The following is a 16,607-nucleotide window of genomic DNA, read 5'->3' as shown; positions in this document are numbered from 1 at the left end:
AATAAAGGGAAGGACTCATTTCCAGAGGTGCAGAGCAACCAGCAGGTTTCCTTCCGTGCCTCTGGAGCGCTTGGATGCAGCTCAAGGAGGAGCAGGCACAGTGAATGAGGACCTGAAATTTTTATTACCTTCCTCTCCTGACGGAAGCAGAGCCTATTTGCAGATTTACAGCTCGTGTTAACAGGAAACTCACATTTACAAGTTTCCTGGAAAAAAGGCAGCATTCCTGTCCTACGCGATAGCTCGGTGGGGACACTGACTCACGGGGGAGTTCTCAGATGGGTATGAGAGGCAGGAATGAGTTTTAGCCATGTAAAACATCCAGACAAAAAGATAAAGCTATGAAAAACAAAAAAATAAAAAAATTGAAGACCAGAAAGAAAACAGTAATTCAGCAATTTGGTGGAAAATACACAGCAAGACAGCACAGCCACGTCTGGAAAAATACTTTTGCAGCATCTGGGATTCACACTTCAAAGAAGCAAAAGAATTTTAAGAGGATGAAAAGCCATATTCCGGCTAACATGAATTTTTCTCCTCTGGTCCAACTCTCTTGTCATTCCCATTACACTGTTCCTCCAAGAGTCACAGCCAAGCTCAGCCCACGATCCCACTGGAGTGGGCCCTTCCCTCTCGACAAGGGCACACGTGGGACCATAATGGTGTCTGGTGGTGCTGCTGGATGCACCAGGACCTGCCAGGATCCACCCTTCCCCCTGAACTCACCCCCAGATCAAGCTGAGGACACCATTTACTGCCTTCAGCAAGCAGGAGCCCTGGGCCTAAAACAGCCCTACCTTGTGACACTTGGACTTAAAATCATCTCCTTCCATATGGCTATTAAAAAAACACCAAAACCAAACAAAAAAACCCAATATTCTTTCCAGAATTACACAAAACAAGAAGACATCAGGACAGCCAAAGGTCAAGCAGCCAGTGCTCTACCAGGATGCCAAAGACCAGACTCAAATCAGTAAATATTTATTTAGGCCATGCTGTATAATTTAGTAAAGACAAATATGGAGCGCCTAAGGGTCGTTTCTGATCTCCTGAGAACATTCTGGTCCCAAGGAAAGTCTTAACAAATGGACATTTTCCAAGAGAAGAATGATTCAATCACAAGACCCTTCTGAAACAACCTTATTTAACAAAACATAACAGGTACAGAAAATCAGGTCTCAGAAAACCATAGCCACCTTCTCCTGAGAGAAACAGCTGAGCAAGACCAGGCTGACAGAGCACTCAACCCACCCAGCCTTACAACCTTTCAGGTTTAACATGCAGAAGCTTGAGACAACCCAGCTGAAGAGGGAACTCAGGTCCCTCCAACACCACCACAGCTGTTCCCAACCCTTCCAGCCATAGCAGCCCCAGCACAGCTTTAGGGTGACCCACCTCACCCAGAGCTGCCCATCTCCACTCACTCCCCGGGTGTCCAAGCTCTTTCCACACCAACCCAGCAGCACTAACAAAAAACTCCCTGTGGAGTCAGAGAGATGGGGAGCAGAGAGTCATGCAAAGTTCCCCAAACTTATTTTTCCACCCTAAGTCCTTAGCAGGAAACCATTTCTAAGGAGCTGCCTGCCCTGGATCCAAGCATTTCACACCCAGGTGCCACCGTCCCTGTGCAAGGGGATGGAAGCTCAAAGAGAAGATTTTGCAATAGGCTGAAAGCACTGAGAGTATCACATCAAAGAAGTCAGGTATCTCCTACCCCACACACTGGTTGTACATGTTCAGACAACTTCAAGAGCCAGAAGAAGCCAACCATCTGTATGTTGAAGTTAATTAACATACACAGAAAAGAACCCAAACCTCAGATTTACTAAACTTGAAACTTCAAAAGTTATCAAAATCTTGATTTTCTACACCTTAAGTTATTAAAAAAAAAATTCTTGGGGGGAAGGAACAAGAAAGAAACATCTTAATTTAAGAAAACAGCAATAAAAACCTGAAGTAGGAGATGAAAAAGAGAGATTCACCAGCAAAGCTTCTCCGAAGTGGGGTAGGAGTTGATGGCAGGGGCGGTTAAACAGCAGCGTTCTGGAGAGAGCTGATTTGATTTGGCTGTTGCTACTGAGGAAAAAAAAAACCAAAAAACTAAAACAGCTTGAGCATACATCTACTTCCTCTTCATTTCATTAATTCTACCCAGAGCCGTGGCTGAGGTGAAGCCAAGTTTATTGCCTGTGATCCTGCTTTGGGGTGTCCTCTGCCCAGGTGAACGAGCACCTCCAGGGCTGCTCTTAACTCTTCCCAGCTGTGTTTTGCTGAACGGCTCCACCTGCTCCTGCAGATGGAGCAGCTGCAGTTAAAGGCAAACACCTGGCCAGGCACAGCCCTGCCCCGTGTTGCAGGGGGAGATCAGAGTTACAGCAGCTCCTGCCTTACTCAAGGCCCTGTCAGTATTCAGGTTGTAAATGCCGTGTTTGTGGTTAATAATCTGCCTGCTTTGAGCCCGTGGGACCTGAAAAGCTCAGCTGGGCAGCTTTTCAACAAAAAGGAGCCCCTGAAGGTGTGAAGATGAGTGACAGATCCACCACTGGTCCTTCTCAGAGCAGACCACCATGAGATGCCCCAGACTTTGTACACTCACAACCAGCTGCACCCCTCACACAACAGCTTTGGGTGGCACCAACCCCACCAGCACAACAGCTGCAGCTGTGCCCAGGCATCCTGATGGGTTCCAGGCTGGCAGGATGCTCCAGTTGGGATAGGGGAAGGAAGAGCATCCTGCTGTTCACTGCCGATGTCTGACCCGATGCTCCAAGCTACAGCGTGAGTACTCGGGATTTTACTGCTCCAGAAAAACAGATGACAAACACTTATCCTATAGGGAATGTCATTATCAGCAGAGCAAGAGAAGTACTAAAACTGGTTTTTGAGGGATTTTTACAGCAGTCATGTCAAATAACACCTCTCTTGAGGTTAAAACTGCAGTCTGGGCAGGCTTCTGGTCCAACAGTTCATTCTTCTTGGAGGCTCCTCACCACAAAGCAGCAGTGTAATACATCTACCAGGTTAGCAGTGCTGCTTCAGCATTTCTCTGCACCATTTTCCTGCAGGTCCTTGGTCAATGATGGTAATATTTATATTAGAAACACAAAAGTATGTAACTATGTGTCTACAGGCTGTAGAGGCAGATAGTGCACTAAAAAAAACCTGCAAACCCACTTCCCAATCGGCTCCAAATGTCTGGAAACTACAGCATCAGTTGAAGAAGCTATTTGTTACTTAGCAGTGATTTTTAGATGACTTGAACTGAATTCAGACTTGTAGTCATACTGGGAAAAAAAAAAATCCATGAGATGTGCTTGAGGCCAGGCTGGATTGGGCTCTGAGCAACTGGGTCTAGTGGAAGGTGTCCCTGCCCGTGGCAGGGGCCTGGAATGGGATGAGTTTTAAGATCCCTTCCAACCCAAACCATTCTGTGATTCTACATAATTAACTTTTGGAAAAAAGGAGATAATTTGAGGGTTACATTAGATCTTGCAAAGCCAAACTGACGGGAATTAGTTCCAGAAAGCCTGCAGGATCAGCTTCTATTGACTATGGAACATCCTTATGCAAATTGAAAGGCTTTCCTGCCTGATTGTTTCGGCACATGGAAAAGCTGCAAGTTCACTCCCTAAGGTTCATGCCAACAACAGAGGCTGTTAAATGCCAGGACAAGTCTCAGAGATGGGATGTTTGAATGGTAGGAAGTGCTGGAGGTGCAGCCTGCTACAATTCTTCTGTGTGTTCAGGAGTCAAGTCAAATCAAGCAGACATTTGTAAAAGCTCCTCTTGGGTCCCTTTTCCAAACACCTGCATCCCTGTGTCTCCTGGGAACTCGGCCTCTCCCCTTTCTCAGCACATCTCTGCAGGCAGGAAAAGTCCATTAGGAAAGTGGAGTGTGGCTGTCTTCCTCACCCATGCAGAGCAGCTAATCACAAAAGGATAATCCTGCTTTAATGAGGAAACTATAGGAATTTTGCTAAAGCATAAAAATTTTATAAAAGCCCTACTACAACATTCCTTAGTCTCTGGGACTGGACGAGCAACCTCTGAAATGAATTTTGCATGTGCCTGTCTCAAGCTGTGGAAGGTTAACACGTGGCAGGGAGAGCAAACTGCTCTCTCTTGTTTGCAAGACACCATAAAATCTGTAACAGCACTGGAGACACACTTCCCATGCCTCCAGACATCTGCGTGCCACCCTTCCAACAAAATGCCTCATCCTCTGCCTGCCGGAGGAGCCAGAGGACATCACAGTCTCCAGCTCATCCAACTCCATCTCTCAGCACACTTCCCAAAATGGGAATGGCCATGATATGGCTGACCTGCCCCCAGACAGTGGATCAAAAAGCTCCAGCTGATTTCACACAGCCCAGTGAAGAGCTGGGAGATGGCAGGAACTGAGTCAAAGCCAATCTGTGTTGGAGTGCGGCTGCTGAGCTCCAAGATGAACCCTCTAGCCTCTGTCAAGCTGAGAATCTCTGTCAGGTTTTGTACTAAAAAAAAAAAATATTAGATTTGAAAAAAATTCCTCATTACAACTTAGGTGTAGAAATCCACTCTATGCCCGTGGTACAGAAATCCTCAGACACTTTTTTCCTGACCTCACAAGACCTTGCTCCAGCACCAGAGAAGAACCCAGTGAATTGACATTTCAACACTTTCTTTTACCCTCAAGTACAAACACACAACTGCTGAGAAAGAACAGTGATGCTCTGACCTGACACAGCCAGTCGTGTCGAGGGATAATTCCTGCACTGTATCAGTGACTGGAATTACCAGAGCTTTGCCAACAGCTTAATGAGATGGAAACTCGCGCTCCCACTGCCAGAATTTGTTTGTTGGGCTATAAACTATTTGGATGCCCTGAATATTTTGCTTCTGTTGTTATAAAACAGGTGTGAAGAGGTGCATCTCCATTCAGGGAGCTGCTGCTGGGAGCAGCACAGCCACTTGGATGGGATCATCAGTGACAGATTGAGATTCCTGGTGTGCTGCACGTGCACAGGGAGATCTGTCCACCGGCTCCTCCTCGCCTTGGCTTTCACCAAAAGGGGCTCTGGAAACTGAGGCAATTCTTATGGACACATACACAAGAAAAAGCAGAGATCCTGTGCCAGCCAAACCATCTTGTTTGGTACCTGTGAAACCAAAGGCAACAATTCCTGCATCCACAAGATCCTAGTCTTTTATGCTCACCTGTCCTTACACCACCAGGACAGTCCTCAGCACTGATGGAGGAACAAGGAGATGTGGTGAACAATGTTCAGGAGAAGTGATGAAGTCTACAAATGTTTTTTTTTTTTGTGAATGCATTTCACCATAAAAACATAACAAATTTCATTTCATTAACTTTATCTCAGACTTAGCTTTCTTAATTAGAGGTATAGGGCTCGAGGGAAACTGCTGTAATTATTAAATGGGAAATAAAACCTGATGAACACAGTAGCTGCAGGGACTGAAGACTTTACATTTAAATTAAACTCATAGCAGTTTAAAATCTAAGATCTAAAAATCACCTGCTCAACAGTTTGTGGGTTCTGATAGTTATTTACCCATTCACATGCCCAAAGAGGTTTTATTTTCCCTCACTACACAGGGGAAAAAAAAAAGGTTTGTTCCATGAGACAAATATATTCAAGAAGAAAATGGTCAGACAAGTGCCTGGAAACATTTTCAGAGTGCTGCAGTGCAAAACCAGTGCAAGGCCAAGATTATTCCTTCCTAAAAAGATTCCATAAAATTAACTTCTTGGTGCAGACAAAGAGGTAAGACCGAGATTTCACAGAAAAAATCATCCCCTGGGGGGAAAAAAGGCCAACCAGTGTATTCTGGAATGTGGAAACTCAGGTGGACCAAGGGCAGTAACCTGGAGTCAGGTGTTTGCAGCATGGGGTAAACAAACAGCAGTAAATGGATGTAGGTGATCCACCCAAAATTCCATTTTGTTTGATGTTGATTTGCAGTCCCTGATAGCCCACAGTCAGGTTTACAAGCTGTGAACACACCACTGCGTGTTTCTGTGAATTCTTGCTGCCCTTTTCTGGGAACAACTGCACAGGTGAGAGGTGGCTTGGCTCCCAAGAGATGGATGCACAGATGAGAGCAGAGAACAGGCCAAGGATCTGTTCCTGCCCCTGTGCTTCTCCATCCCATAGCCCTAAACCATTCCAGCTCTGTGAAGGTCCTGGGGATGCCCTCCCAGATCTGCTAAACTAGTTTGCTTCAGGGTCACCACAAATTTGCCCAATATTTTTCTGGAAACCGTCCTCGAGATCGCTGCCTTTTCTCTCCATTTCTAAGCAGATCTGACAAAAAAACCCCAACCACTGCAGAATGACAGAATTATCAAGGTTGGAAGAGACCTTCAGGATCATCTAGTTCAACTGTCAACTCAGCACCACCCTTATCACCCCTAAACCATATCCCCAACTGCCACATCCAGGTGCCTCTTGAACACTTCCAGAGACAGTGACCTCACTTACTCCCTGGGCAACTTCTTCCAGTGCCTGACCACTCTTTCAGTGAAATATCTTTTGTAATATCTAATCTAAACCTCCCCTGGTGCAACTTGAGGCCACTTCCTCTTGTCTTTTCACAACCTCCTTTCAGGGAGTTGTAGAGAGCGAAAGTCTAACTGGTTCAGGGAAGTGGAGGGCTCCATAAAAAGGATGTCAAATTTAACACAATTTCCATCTGTGAATATGGAGGAGAAGGGATTAGGGAAAAAAGGAAGCTAGAAACCTAGATGCATCTGCTTGTACACACCCCCAACCCTGGCACAAGCACGGACACACACTCAGAAACGCGCCCAGGTGCAAACAGGAGGAAGGTGTTCAGGTGACGCAAGTGACCTCAAGCTAAGCTCAAAGGTTTTTAGTACTTCCTGAGCTGTGATGGTTCAGGAGTGGGAATGCCTCCCTGGAAGAACGTTCCTGAAGCTGGAAGATGACACAGTTTCACGGCACAACGTAAAGTACAGCGCGTCTCGTTCCCCACCGCGGAAGGTGATCCATCAGCATCTGTAGTGCGAAGAGGGGAGCAAACAGCAGAGGGAAAGCAAAGTGCTAGAAAGAATTTCTGGCTCGAGTTTGCTGCCTTAAATCTCCGTGTGAACACGGGCTGTGTGCTGCAGAACGCCACGCTCACACCGTGAAAGCAAAATGGGTACAAGGCTCCCATCCAACTCGGATTTAATGGCAGGGAAGACAGATCCGCTCTTTGAGAAAAATCCCAATTGTTGATTTCTATTTTGTCTGGCGATGGAGCACAGTATTCCTCCTTCCTTCCTGCCAAAAGCAGTGGAAGTATGATGTACTTTAAAGTAATTACAGTAGCTCATCCCAGAAGTGGCTGCATTTCAAACGAGGTAGGAGATACACAAGTGGGGAGTGGCTGCTCCCTGATGAATGTTGAACCTGCCTTCAGACCTGGGGATTAAAAGGTGCTCTCCAAAACAAACCACCACATTTGCCTCCAAATTACCTGTCCAATTTGTCTCCCTTTGATCTGTCTAACCCTGCTGTACCTCCATGCTATGGCTGGCAAATCCAGGGCAGCACAGCCCAACGTGGCATCCATGGGCAGGAGCTGCCTTCCTACAAAGAGGCTTGGCTTAATCCAGTTTGTTTTTTTTTTTCAATTGGTGTCTCTCTGACTCCTCAGTAAAACTGGCAAACATTTGGCTGTGCCAACCCAGTACCCCTCTAAACATTGCAGTATGCCTGGAAATGTTCAGTATTCTCATTATCAGGAGAACAGCCATAATTATCCAAATAAAACTATTACTATACTGAGCCGTGGATCATAAATAGAACTTAATGGATTTTATTACATCCCAGGAAGCAAGAGCTACAGAAAAGTATTGCTAAATGTGCCTTGCTACTACCTATCAATTTCTCCTCAACATTCAGCACTTAAGAAGTACCCAAAGAAACACACTGCTCCCACTGCATAACTATTGCAAATTCCCCTCTGAGCTCTTCCTCTTTAGCCAGCTCGCAGGGCACGTTTCAGCAGCTGAAAATTAAAGGGTCACAATATTGAGCCTTCAGGTATCAAGTTCACAATGGAAATAGCAGCTGACACAGAAAGGGCTCTGCTGAGCCCGATGGTGATAATTCTGTTGCCTCGGAGCTGGAAGCAGCTCCCTTACACAAAGTTTGTTATTTAACTCAGCGAGAAATGAAAGAAAATGCCACAGCCATGGATTTATTCCTTACACAGCCTCTTGCAAATCACAATCCAAACTGGAGACAGGCTAACAGTGAGAGTCTTTAACTCTGGCTGCAGCATCCTCTTAAATCCAAACAGCTCCCTGTCAAGTGCTGGTGAATGGAGCACGAAGGATGTTCGTCCTTCAAGCCCATGCAAGCTCTTCTACTGGAGCCCAACTTCCAGGAAAACTTCCCAGGTGACAAACACAACTAGGTGCCTCCAGTCCAACAGCAAGTGATGACAAATCCGGGATGTCCAACAGCCACCGGCCTCATGGAGAAGGGCAGGAACAAGGAGCGCTTGTGTGGGGCCCTGGGGAGCCAGCCAGGTATGCCTGCTTCCCATTTCCCCTCCTCACATCACCCAGGAAGAGCCATCTTGCCACCCCTGGGGACGTCCCAGCTGGCCCTGCTGGGATGTGACAGCCCAGGCCTGCTGCTGTCTCCCAAACATGGATTCACTCTCCTGAGAGCCTCCCACGTCTTATCTGGCTGCCTTATCTGGCTGGCTGTTCCCAAAGGTCTGTCTCCAAGTCCAGCTAAAACCACTTTAAGCTCTTTTAGGCCAACAATTCCTGAAATTTTGGCAGGGGAGCGGGGAAGGCAGAGCCCCACGGCGGGGTCCCCCCTCGCTGTCCTGCCAGGATGGGTATGGAAAGCACCTCCTGCACCCCACTCTGGAGATGCCGTAAACAGGACCTGGCACGGGAATGGATGTAGAGTTTACAGAGATGCCTTGCTTCGAGCAAATTTGCCTCTCAACACATGGCCAAACTCTCACGCAATAAATTAACTATTTGGCAGCCACCGAACTAGCGCTGGAGCCAAACCAATTAGGGTTTAATGTGATCCCAATTTCCTATTTCTGAGGCGGGGGTCGGGGAGGCAGGGAGGGGGAGAAGGGGGAAGGAGAGGGAGGGAGAGCAAAGTAAATCCCCTCCTGGTTTATAAATCCTTGCCAGTCATCCCAGATAAACCTGTCACCCGGAGCTCTAAATCTGCATTTGCACTCGCGTGCTCCGAGGGACACGATGGGAAAAGGCGCGTCGGACGCAGCCAGGCTGACTCCCCACATGTGTTTTCCATACTTGGGAAATTCAATCATTTAAAAAATATTTACCAAGCTTTGTCTTTAATTAGAAAAACATGACGACGGATAAGGCGAGTTATTGTTTCTAAACTAGAAATGTCAGGAGATCCTGGTGATGTCAGAGGACGAACCCCCATCACCGACCCGCGGACGCGCTGCCGGGGCCGCAAAAGTTCTGAAGGGTTTGTTTTTTTCATCTCCCCTCAAAGTTCAGCGCTTCACAGTCACAATTCAACAGTGGCTTCTTGGCCCCCAACAAAGCTAATCAGGCAGGAGGAGGGGAGGACCCTGCAGAATTTCTGCTAAACGGGGTGTTTTAATGCAAACGAGTTTGCACAGCAGGGGAGGGACAGAGGAGCCATTTGACTCCTTTGTATTTTAACATCCTGACTCCGGTACCTCCCCTGCACAAGCAATTACCTGCCCTCACCTAAGATAAGCAAATTAATCTCACCTGCACCTGGAAATGCCGCAGGCTGAGATATCCCCAGCCTTTAAAGAGGTGTTAAATTAAGTTTCTGCTTAGCCAAGACCCAGGAAAATGCTCGCTCTCAGCCACAGAATATTGCAGCCCACAACACTCCCCTAAGAAAAGGAAGCTGTCCGTGCTCCAGGCAGACAACCAGGAGCTCTGCCTGCCCAGGACCACGTGTGACCATACAGCTGGACCCCACACCACAGCCCCTCTTCCCCCTCCGTTCGATCAAACACCTCCAGGCAGATCCCGAGAGGCTCCGCAGGCAGGATGCACAGCTCAGAGGCACAAAGCAAATATTTGCCGGCTGACAGGCAGAAGATAGCTGGGATGTAATGAGTTATCAGGCTCACCCGTGTGCTCACCACTGCTGTTCAGGTGACTGAAGAGGCTTTGCTGGCCAGGTGGGCATCAGGCAGGGTCCCTGGACTGGCTCCTCAGCGCTGCCAAGCTGTTGCCTGCCACCAGCCCAGTCCCACCGGTGCCAGTGCTCAACCCGACCGTCCCTCACCAGTCCTTAGCCAGACCACCCCACCCTCACATACAGCCTTCCTGTTTTCTTTCCTTCAGGATTTGGTACCTCCTGCTGCCTCCTGTTAGAAAAGGCGGGATAAACCGCCCAGTTTTATATCACCTGGGAGTGTCCCAGGCGATATATTGGGAGGAACTTCCTGCTACAGCAACCAGGTGCACCAGAGATCACGAGGATTAAAAAATACAGATAACCAGGAAGAAGCTGGTATTGATGTGAACAAACCAGTGTGTCTGTCAAGCCCACTTAGGGAAAAGCAGTAGTAAGTTTGTGAGCATTCACTAAGTATTTGTCTGATTATTTTATTTCTACAGAAAAACAGGCTAATGCTATGTTTTCCATTCAAAACCATACCTGCAATGAGAGAATTCTCTACTATTTTTGAAATATTTTTCAACAAGCTTCAAAGTGTCACTTATGGACCTAAAGTCAAGCCAAGAGCATGCCATTTATCTTCTGAAAATACCCCTGCAACCCAAGGCTGAGGGCTATTAGCAACAACTATCTTAAATACCAACATAAATCTACACTGGAGAAAAACCCTGCCCGAACAGTCTGATCCTTTAAATCACACCAAGACTGCAAAGCATGTCTTTGAGGAAAACATATGTGCAGATTCTGACCTCAAAGTCCAATTGCCAGAAATGTTACTACCCGTAGAAGTTAGTGCTGCTCTCTCTAGAAAAACATGAAATGGAGTAAAGGCTGTTTTAGCTGAGCTCTAAGGTCAGGGTCAATTAACTTGGAGTGCACAAATATAGCCAAAATGATGTCCAGGACACCTCTGCAGCTGAATCAAACTCTTTTTTCTTTTCTCTGACTGCTTTAAAAAGTGAATTTATTTCACTCTCCTGAACACTGGCACAAGGGAAGAGCAACACCTTAAGCCTTTTATTTTACAGCATATGAAAATCAAGACTAAGTCCCCAAATGATCCATTTTAATTTCTGCCCATTGGAAATATCTATGTAAGAAAAGCATATTCATGACAGTCAGTGTGTGCCTTAAATTAATATGGAACATCCCAAAGTTTCAAAGCAGTCCCACATTTCTTCTTTCTTTCCCGATTATTAGTTTCACACTGAGCACTGATCCATTTCTCTGTAACACACGCCCAAAGAAATCAAAAGCCTCCTGACACTGCCAGGATCTGTGTTTATAATACAGCAGAAATCACTGGGCAGATAACCAAGGCAATACAGATAATTTGTGCTTATAAAAGTTAGGAGTCTACAGCTGATTATTCACTTTCTTGAGACCAAAGATAAAACCCAAGTGTTCTTGGGCAGACACCAGGCCCAAGAACTAAGTGATGTCTTGTGCCAGCATTCAGCCTGTCCAACAGCTGGCAGAGACACTTTCCACTATCCCAGGTTGCTCCAAGCCCCGTCCAACCTGGCCTTGGGCACTTCCAGGGATGGGGCAGCCACAGCTTCTCTGGGCAACCTGTGCCAGGGCCTCCCCACCCTCACAGGGAAGTGTTTCTTCTCAATATCAGATTGCAAAACTGAGCAGCCACATATACATCCAGACGTTCCTGCCACAATCCAATAAAATATTCAAACCACTTGCCCAGTGTTGCAGAAAGTGTCACAGCTGAGAGAAGAACCGGTTTGACATACCCACCCTGAAGCTGTGATGGAGGGACAAAATCCCTCTCTCCCTTAGCTTCAATTATTTTAAGCAGGATTTCAAAGGTCTGTCTCTCCTCCCAGTGCTCAGTCTAAGAGAAACAGGAAATCTGACCAGTCTCTCTGTACATCATCAGGATGCACCGTGAGCAGACACGCTGGGTGGCATTTGTTTCATCTAAGTCCTCGCTGCCAAAGCCTAAGCCAGCTCCTGAACTCCCCTTGCAGTCAATGAAAAAGCCCAGGCACCTCCAGTGTGTCATTTGTCTCATCCAAAGAGACGTGTCCATGACTGGAATCACCCTCAGAAGGGCCTGTTTCTCCGATGTGACTTCAGAGGGAGCTTGGAGAAAGATCAGGCACAGAGGGCTGACTTTGGACAGCGGGGTTAAAGCAGATGATCTCACACGAGCTCCTTCTGTGGGGCCTTTTCTTCAAGGCTGACAAAATGAAGAGCCCTCCCTGGCAGCCAGGTTGGGAGCCAGGTTCCAGGGCTCTCCAGATCCACATGGATGTGGCACAGCTTGCCCACTGCTGTGCCCTCCTCCTGCCACAGCCATCTGGGCCCCCCGGCTGTGTCAAGTCCAAATGCTCTGGCAGACTAATATTTGTAACTGCCTTAAGGGGTAACAACCTCATCCCAAACGTCTCCACACACCTTGCACAAAGCAGCACAATAAAGTATAAAACCACCCTCTGCAACTTCTGTAACCTGGTAATTCCTTCTCCATATTGAGAATGCAGCTTCCAGGGTGGTTTCCACGTTAGCATCAGTAACTATCTTACGTTGCTTCCCTATGAGCAATCACACTTCGTTTTAAAATTCCCTCATTTCCTGAGCTTTAGGATGTGCTTTTAACTGCTTTTCTTCCTTCCCTGACCTATGACTTACCCACAGAGTCATCTGGAGGCTGTGATCCAGCCTGTGCATAAATGGCCCATCCAGGCTGCCAGCCTGGACAGCCACTACCCACGGACACCACGGCTCTGTCCGGCACCTCATCCTGGGATAGCTCACCCTCCATTCCAAATTGTGGATAAACAATATGGATGCATATGTGGATAAAAAATAAACAGATGAGGAAAACGCTCAGGAGGCTGATAATGGTGAGAGGCACAGACTGACCGTGCGCTGTGCTCCTTGGCAGCAGCACCAACCTCGCGGCTTTCAGAGAGCACAGACCTGGCAACAGACCTCCTGCTTTGAGAAATTAAGGAAAATGGAGCTGGAGATATTCACCTTCCCTGCTCCAGGCAGGAGAGGATGCTGCAAGGGACGGGATTCATGTACACAGGATTCACACGCACACAGGTCACTGCCAATCCGAGTGCCTTTGGATGGTGGAAGAAAAACCACTCGTGTCTCAGCTCTGCCGTGGATATTTGACTGTGGCATGACCCACTGGGACATGGACGTGCTTTAGTGGTGGGCTTGGAATGTGGGAAGCACCAGGAAGGGAGCAAAACCACTTTGGTCACAACACCTGAGATCTGGCACTGCCAAAACTCACAGCCTGCGATGGTGACCCCTGTTCCCAGACACCAAACCCTGTTCCCAGACACCAAACCCCTGTTCCCAGACACCAAACCCCTGTTCCCAGACACCAGACCTCTGTTCTCAGTCACCAGTCCTCTGTTCCCGAACACCAAACCCCTGTTCCCAGTCACCAGTCCTCTGTTCCAGAACACCAAATCCCTGTTCCCGAACACCAAACCTCTGTTCCCGAACACAAAACCCCTGTTCCCGAACACCAAACCCCTGTTCCCAGTCACTAGATCCCTATTCCTGGTCACCAAATCCCTGTTCTCGAACACCAAACCCCTGTTCCCGGCCACCAAACCCCTATTCCCGGTCACCAAACCCCTGTTCCCGGCCACCAAACCCCTATTCCCGGTCACCAAACCCCTATTCCCGGTCACCAAACCTCTGTTCCCGAACACCAAACCCCTGTTCCCGAACACCAAACCCCTGTTCCCAGTCACTAGATCCTTATTCCTGGTCACCAAATCCCTGTTCTCGGCCACCAAACCCCTGTTCCCGGCCACCAAACCCCTGTTCCCGGCCACCAAACCCCTATTCCCGGCCACCAAATCCCTGTTCCCGGCCACCCATGCAGCCTGGAAATGGAACACAAACCCATCTGCCGGGCTGGGTTCGCGGACGGGGCTCCCCGGGGTCCCCCCCAGCAGCACGGAGCAGCCCGCTGAGCACCCCCCGGACCGCACATCCCGGGCGGGTCTCGGTGCGGACCCGCGGCCCCGCTCGGGGGGCTCAGCCCCGCTCGGACCCGCAGCCCCGCTCGGGGGGCTCAGCCCCGCTCGGGGGGATCAGCCCCGCTCGGGGGGCTCAGCCCCGCTCGGGGGGATCAGCCCCGCTCGGGGGGATCAGCCCCGCTCGGGGGGCTCAGCCCCGCTCGGGGGGATCAGCCCCGCTCGCACCTTCGCCCCCGGCCCCGCGGCGCCTTTCCCGGTCCTCCCCTCCCCTTCCCCCGCTCCTGGATCTTACACTGGCCGCTTCCCGGGATCCCCACCATGGCCCGGCTGCTCGGCGCCTCCTCGCCCGGCCCGGCCCTTCCCCGTGACGAGCGGGGGCGCGGCTTGGCCGGCCCGCCCCGGGAGCCGGGCAGGAAGGGGATGTGTGGGGAGGGGAGGTGGGGGGTGTGTCGGGTCAGTGATGGAGTTCAGCCTGATTGTGCTGTGTACCCTCCTCAGAACCGTCTGGCCCCATTGCTGCCTTCCGCTGAGGTCTCCCCAGCCCTTCCAAAGGTGTAACAATACCTATACCCAAAAGGTCTTAAAATACCTGTACACACGCCCCCCGAAGGTTGTACAGTACCTCTACACTCAAAGGTGTATTGTACCTGTACTCCAAAGCTGTAACAATATCTGTACCCCCAAAGGTGTAACAATACCTGTAAACACACCTCCAAAGGTGTTACAATACCTGTACACCCTCCAAAGGTGTTACTATACCTGTATACACACCCCCAAAGGTGTTACTATACCTGTACACCCTCCAAAGGTGTAACAATACCTGTGCACACACCTCCAAAGGTGTTACAATACCTGTACACACACCCTCCAAAGGTGTTACTGTACCTGTACACACACACCCAAAGGTGTTGCAACACCTGTACACTCTCCAAAGGTGTTACTGTACCTGTACACACACACCCAAAGGTGGTACAGTACTTGTACACCCCCAAACGTGTTACAACACCTGTACAACCCCCCAGGTGTTACAATACCTGTATATACTCCCAGAAGTGTTACAATATCTGTACACTTTCCAAAGATGTTACTATACCTGTACACCCCCCCAAAGGTGGTACAGTACTTGTAACCCAAAAAAAGGTGTTACAATACCTGTACATACCCCTAAAGGTGTTACAATACCTATATCTCCCAAAGGTGTAACAATACTTCTACCCCTCCAAGGGTGTTAAAATACCTGTACACAGCCCCCCCAAAGGTTGTACAGTACCTGTACACCCCCTCCAAAGGAGTTACAATACCTGTACACCCTCCCCAAAGGTGTTACAATACCTGAGGAGGAATATGTTTATCTGCAGCCCAGCCCCAGGGCCACAGGTATTGTAACCAAAGTGGTTTTGCTCCCTCCTGACACTTCCTATGTTCCAATTCCACCACTAAACCACATCCACAGAATGTCCCAGTGAGTCCTGCCACAGCCAAATATCCATGTCAGAGCTGAGACATTCCTACAAATTAAAACTTTCTGGTAGGTGCCTTAAAGCCCAGAAATGCCAGAGTTTGGGATCATGAGAGTTTCACTGAGAGCCTGAGAATCCTACCTGGGGTTTGTCAAGGCTGCAGCCTCAAAGAATTATGAAATATCCTGAGCTGGAAGGGACCACAAGGATCATCCAGTCCAGCTCCTGGCCCTGCACAGACAATCCCACCCTGTCCCTGGGAGCATTGTCCAAATACTCCTGGAGCTCTGGCAGCCTTGGGGCCGTACCCACTGCCCTGGGGAGAGTGTTCAGTGCCTACCACCCTCTGGGGAAGAACCTTTTCCTCATGTTGAAGTCTGATTGGCATCTGAAAACCAAGCACAACCTTGCTCCCATCTCGGAGGGATTTGCCATGGTAGATTCCTTAGAGAAACTGCAAATAGGCCAGCTCGGTCAGGGATGTCCCAAAACACTTGGAAGTAGCTGCGGGAGAAGGAAATGTCTGCTGGTTGGGTTATAGGCGAGGTTCCTCTTCCCAGCAATAAAATACATATGTGATCCTGGAAGCAGAGCCAGGACCCAGTTTCCCACCAGTTAGCAAGTCATGCTGGTACCAGTGTGGCTCTTGATGCTCTGCCATCTCTTGGCTCAGCCTTGGCAGAGCTCACTTCCAGTGACAGAGAGCTCTTGGAATGGGGCAGGAAATCCAAACTGGCTGCCCTAAGGCACTATCCATCCCCTCAGGTCGGTGCCTATATGATCAAGGCAGTGAGAGCTGTGAGCCCTACTTGGGGAAAAAGGGGCACACAGGTCAGGGCTGCTGTTTCCCAGTAGGACTGTGCTCCCAGAAAACTGGGTTTGACCTGCCCTGACCCCTGGGCTGGTGGTTGCAGGGGAGCAGCCTGTGGAAAGCCCAGCACTGCAGCTTGGCAGTGATTCTCTGTGGATTCCCAGGGAGCCACAGGCTCCGT

General features: G+C 48.9%; 1 protein-coding gene across 1 annotated transcript in view; it reads right to left on the bottom strand.

The window, feature by feature from the left end:
- CBFA2T2 (CBFA2/RUNX1 partner transcriptional co-repressor 2) overlaps positions 1-14,549 on the bottom strand; it is a 60,342-nt gene extending 45,793 nt beyond the window's left edge. Inside the window, exon 1 of the mRNA XM_064674307.1 lies at positions 14,448-14,549. Coding sequence (XP_064530377.1) covers positions 14,448-14,475 — 28 coding nt within the window. The 5' untranslated portion in view covers positions 14,476-14,549. The remainder of the gene's footprint in view (positions 1-14,447) is intronic.
- Positions 14,550-16,607: the final 2,058 nt, after the last annotated feature.

Source organism: Pseudopipra pipra, chromosome 17, assembly GCF_036250125.1.
Source record: "Pseudopipra pipra isolate bDixPip1 chromosome 17, bDixPip1.hap1, whole genome shotgun sequence".
NCBI lineage: Eukaryota > Metazoa > Chordata > Aves > Passeriformes > Pipridae > Pseudopipra > Pseudopipra pipra.
The sequence above is the reverse complement of the archived record's forward strand: the minus strand, read 5'-3'. Positions and strand labels throughout refer to the sequence as shown.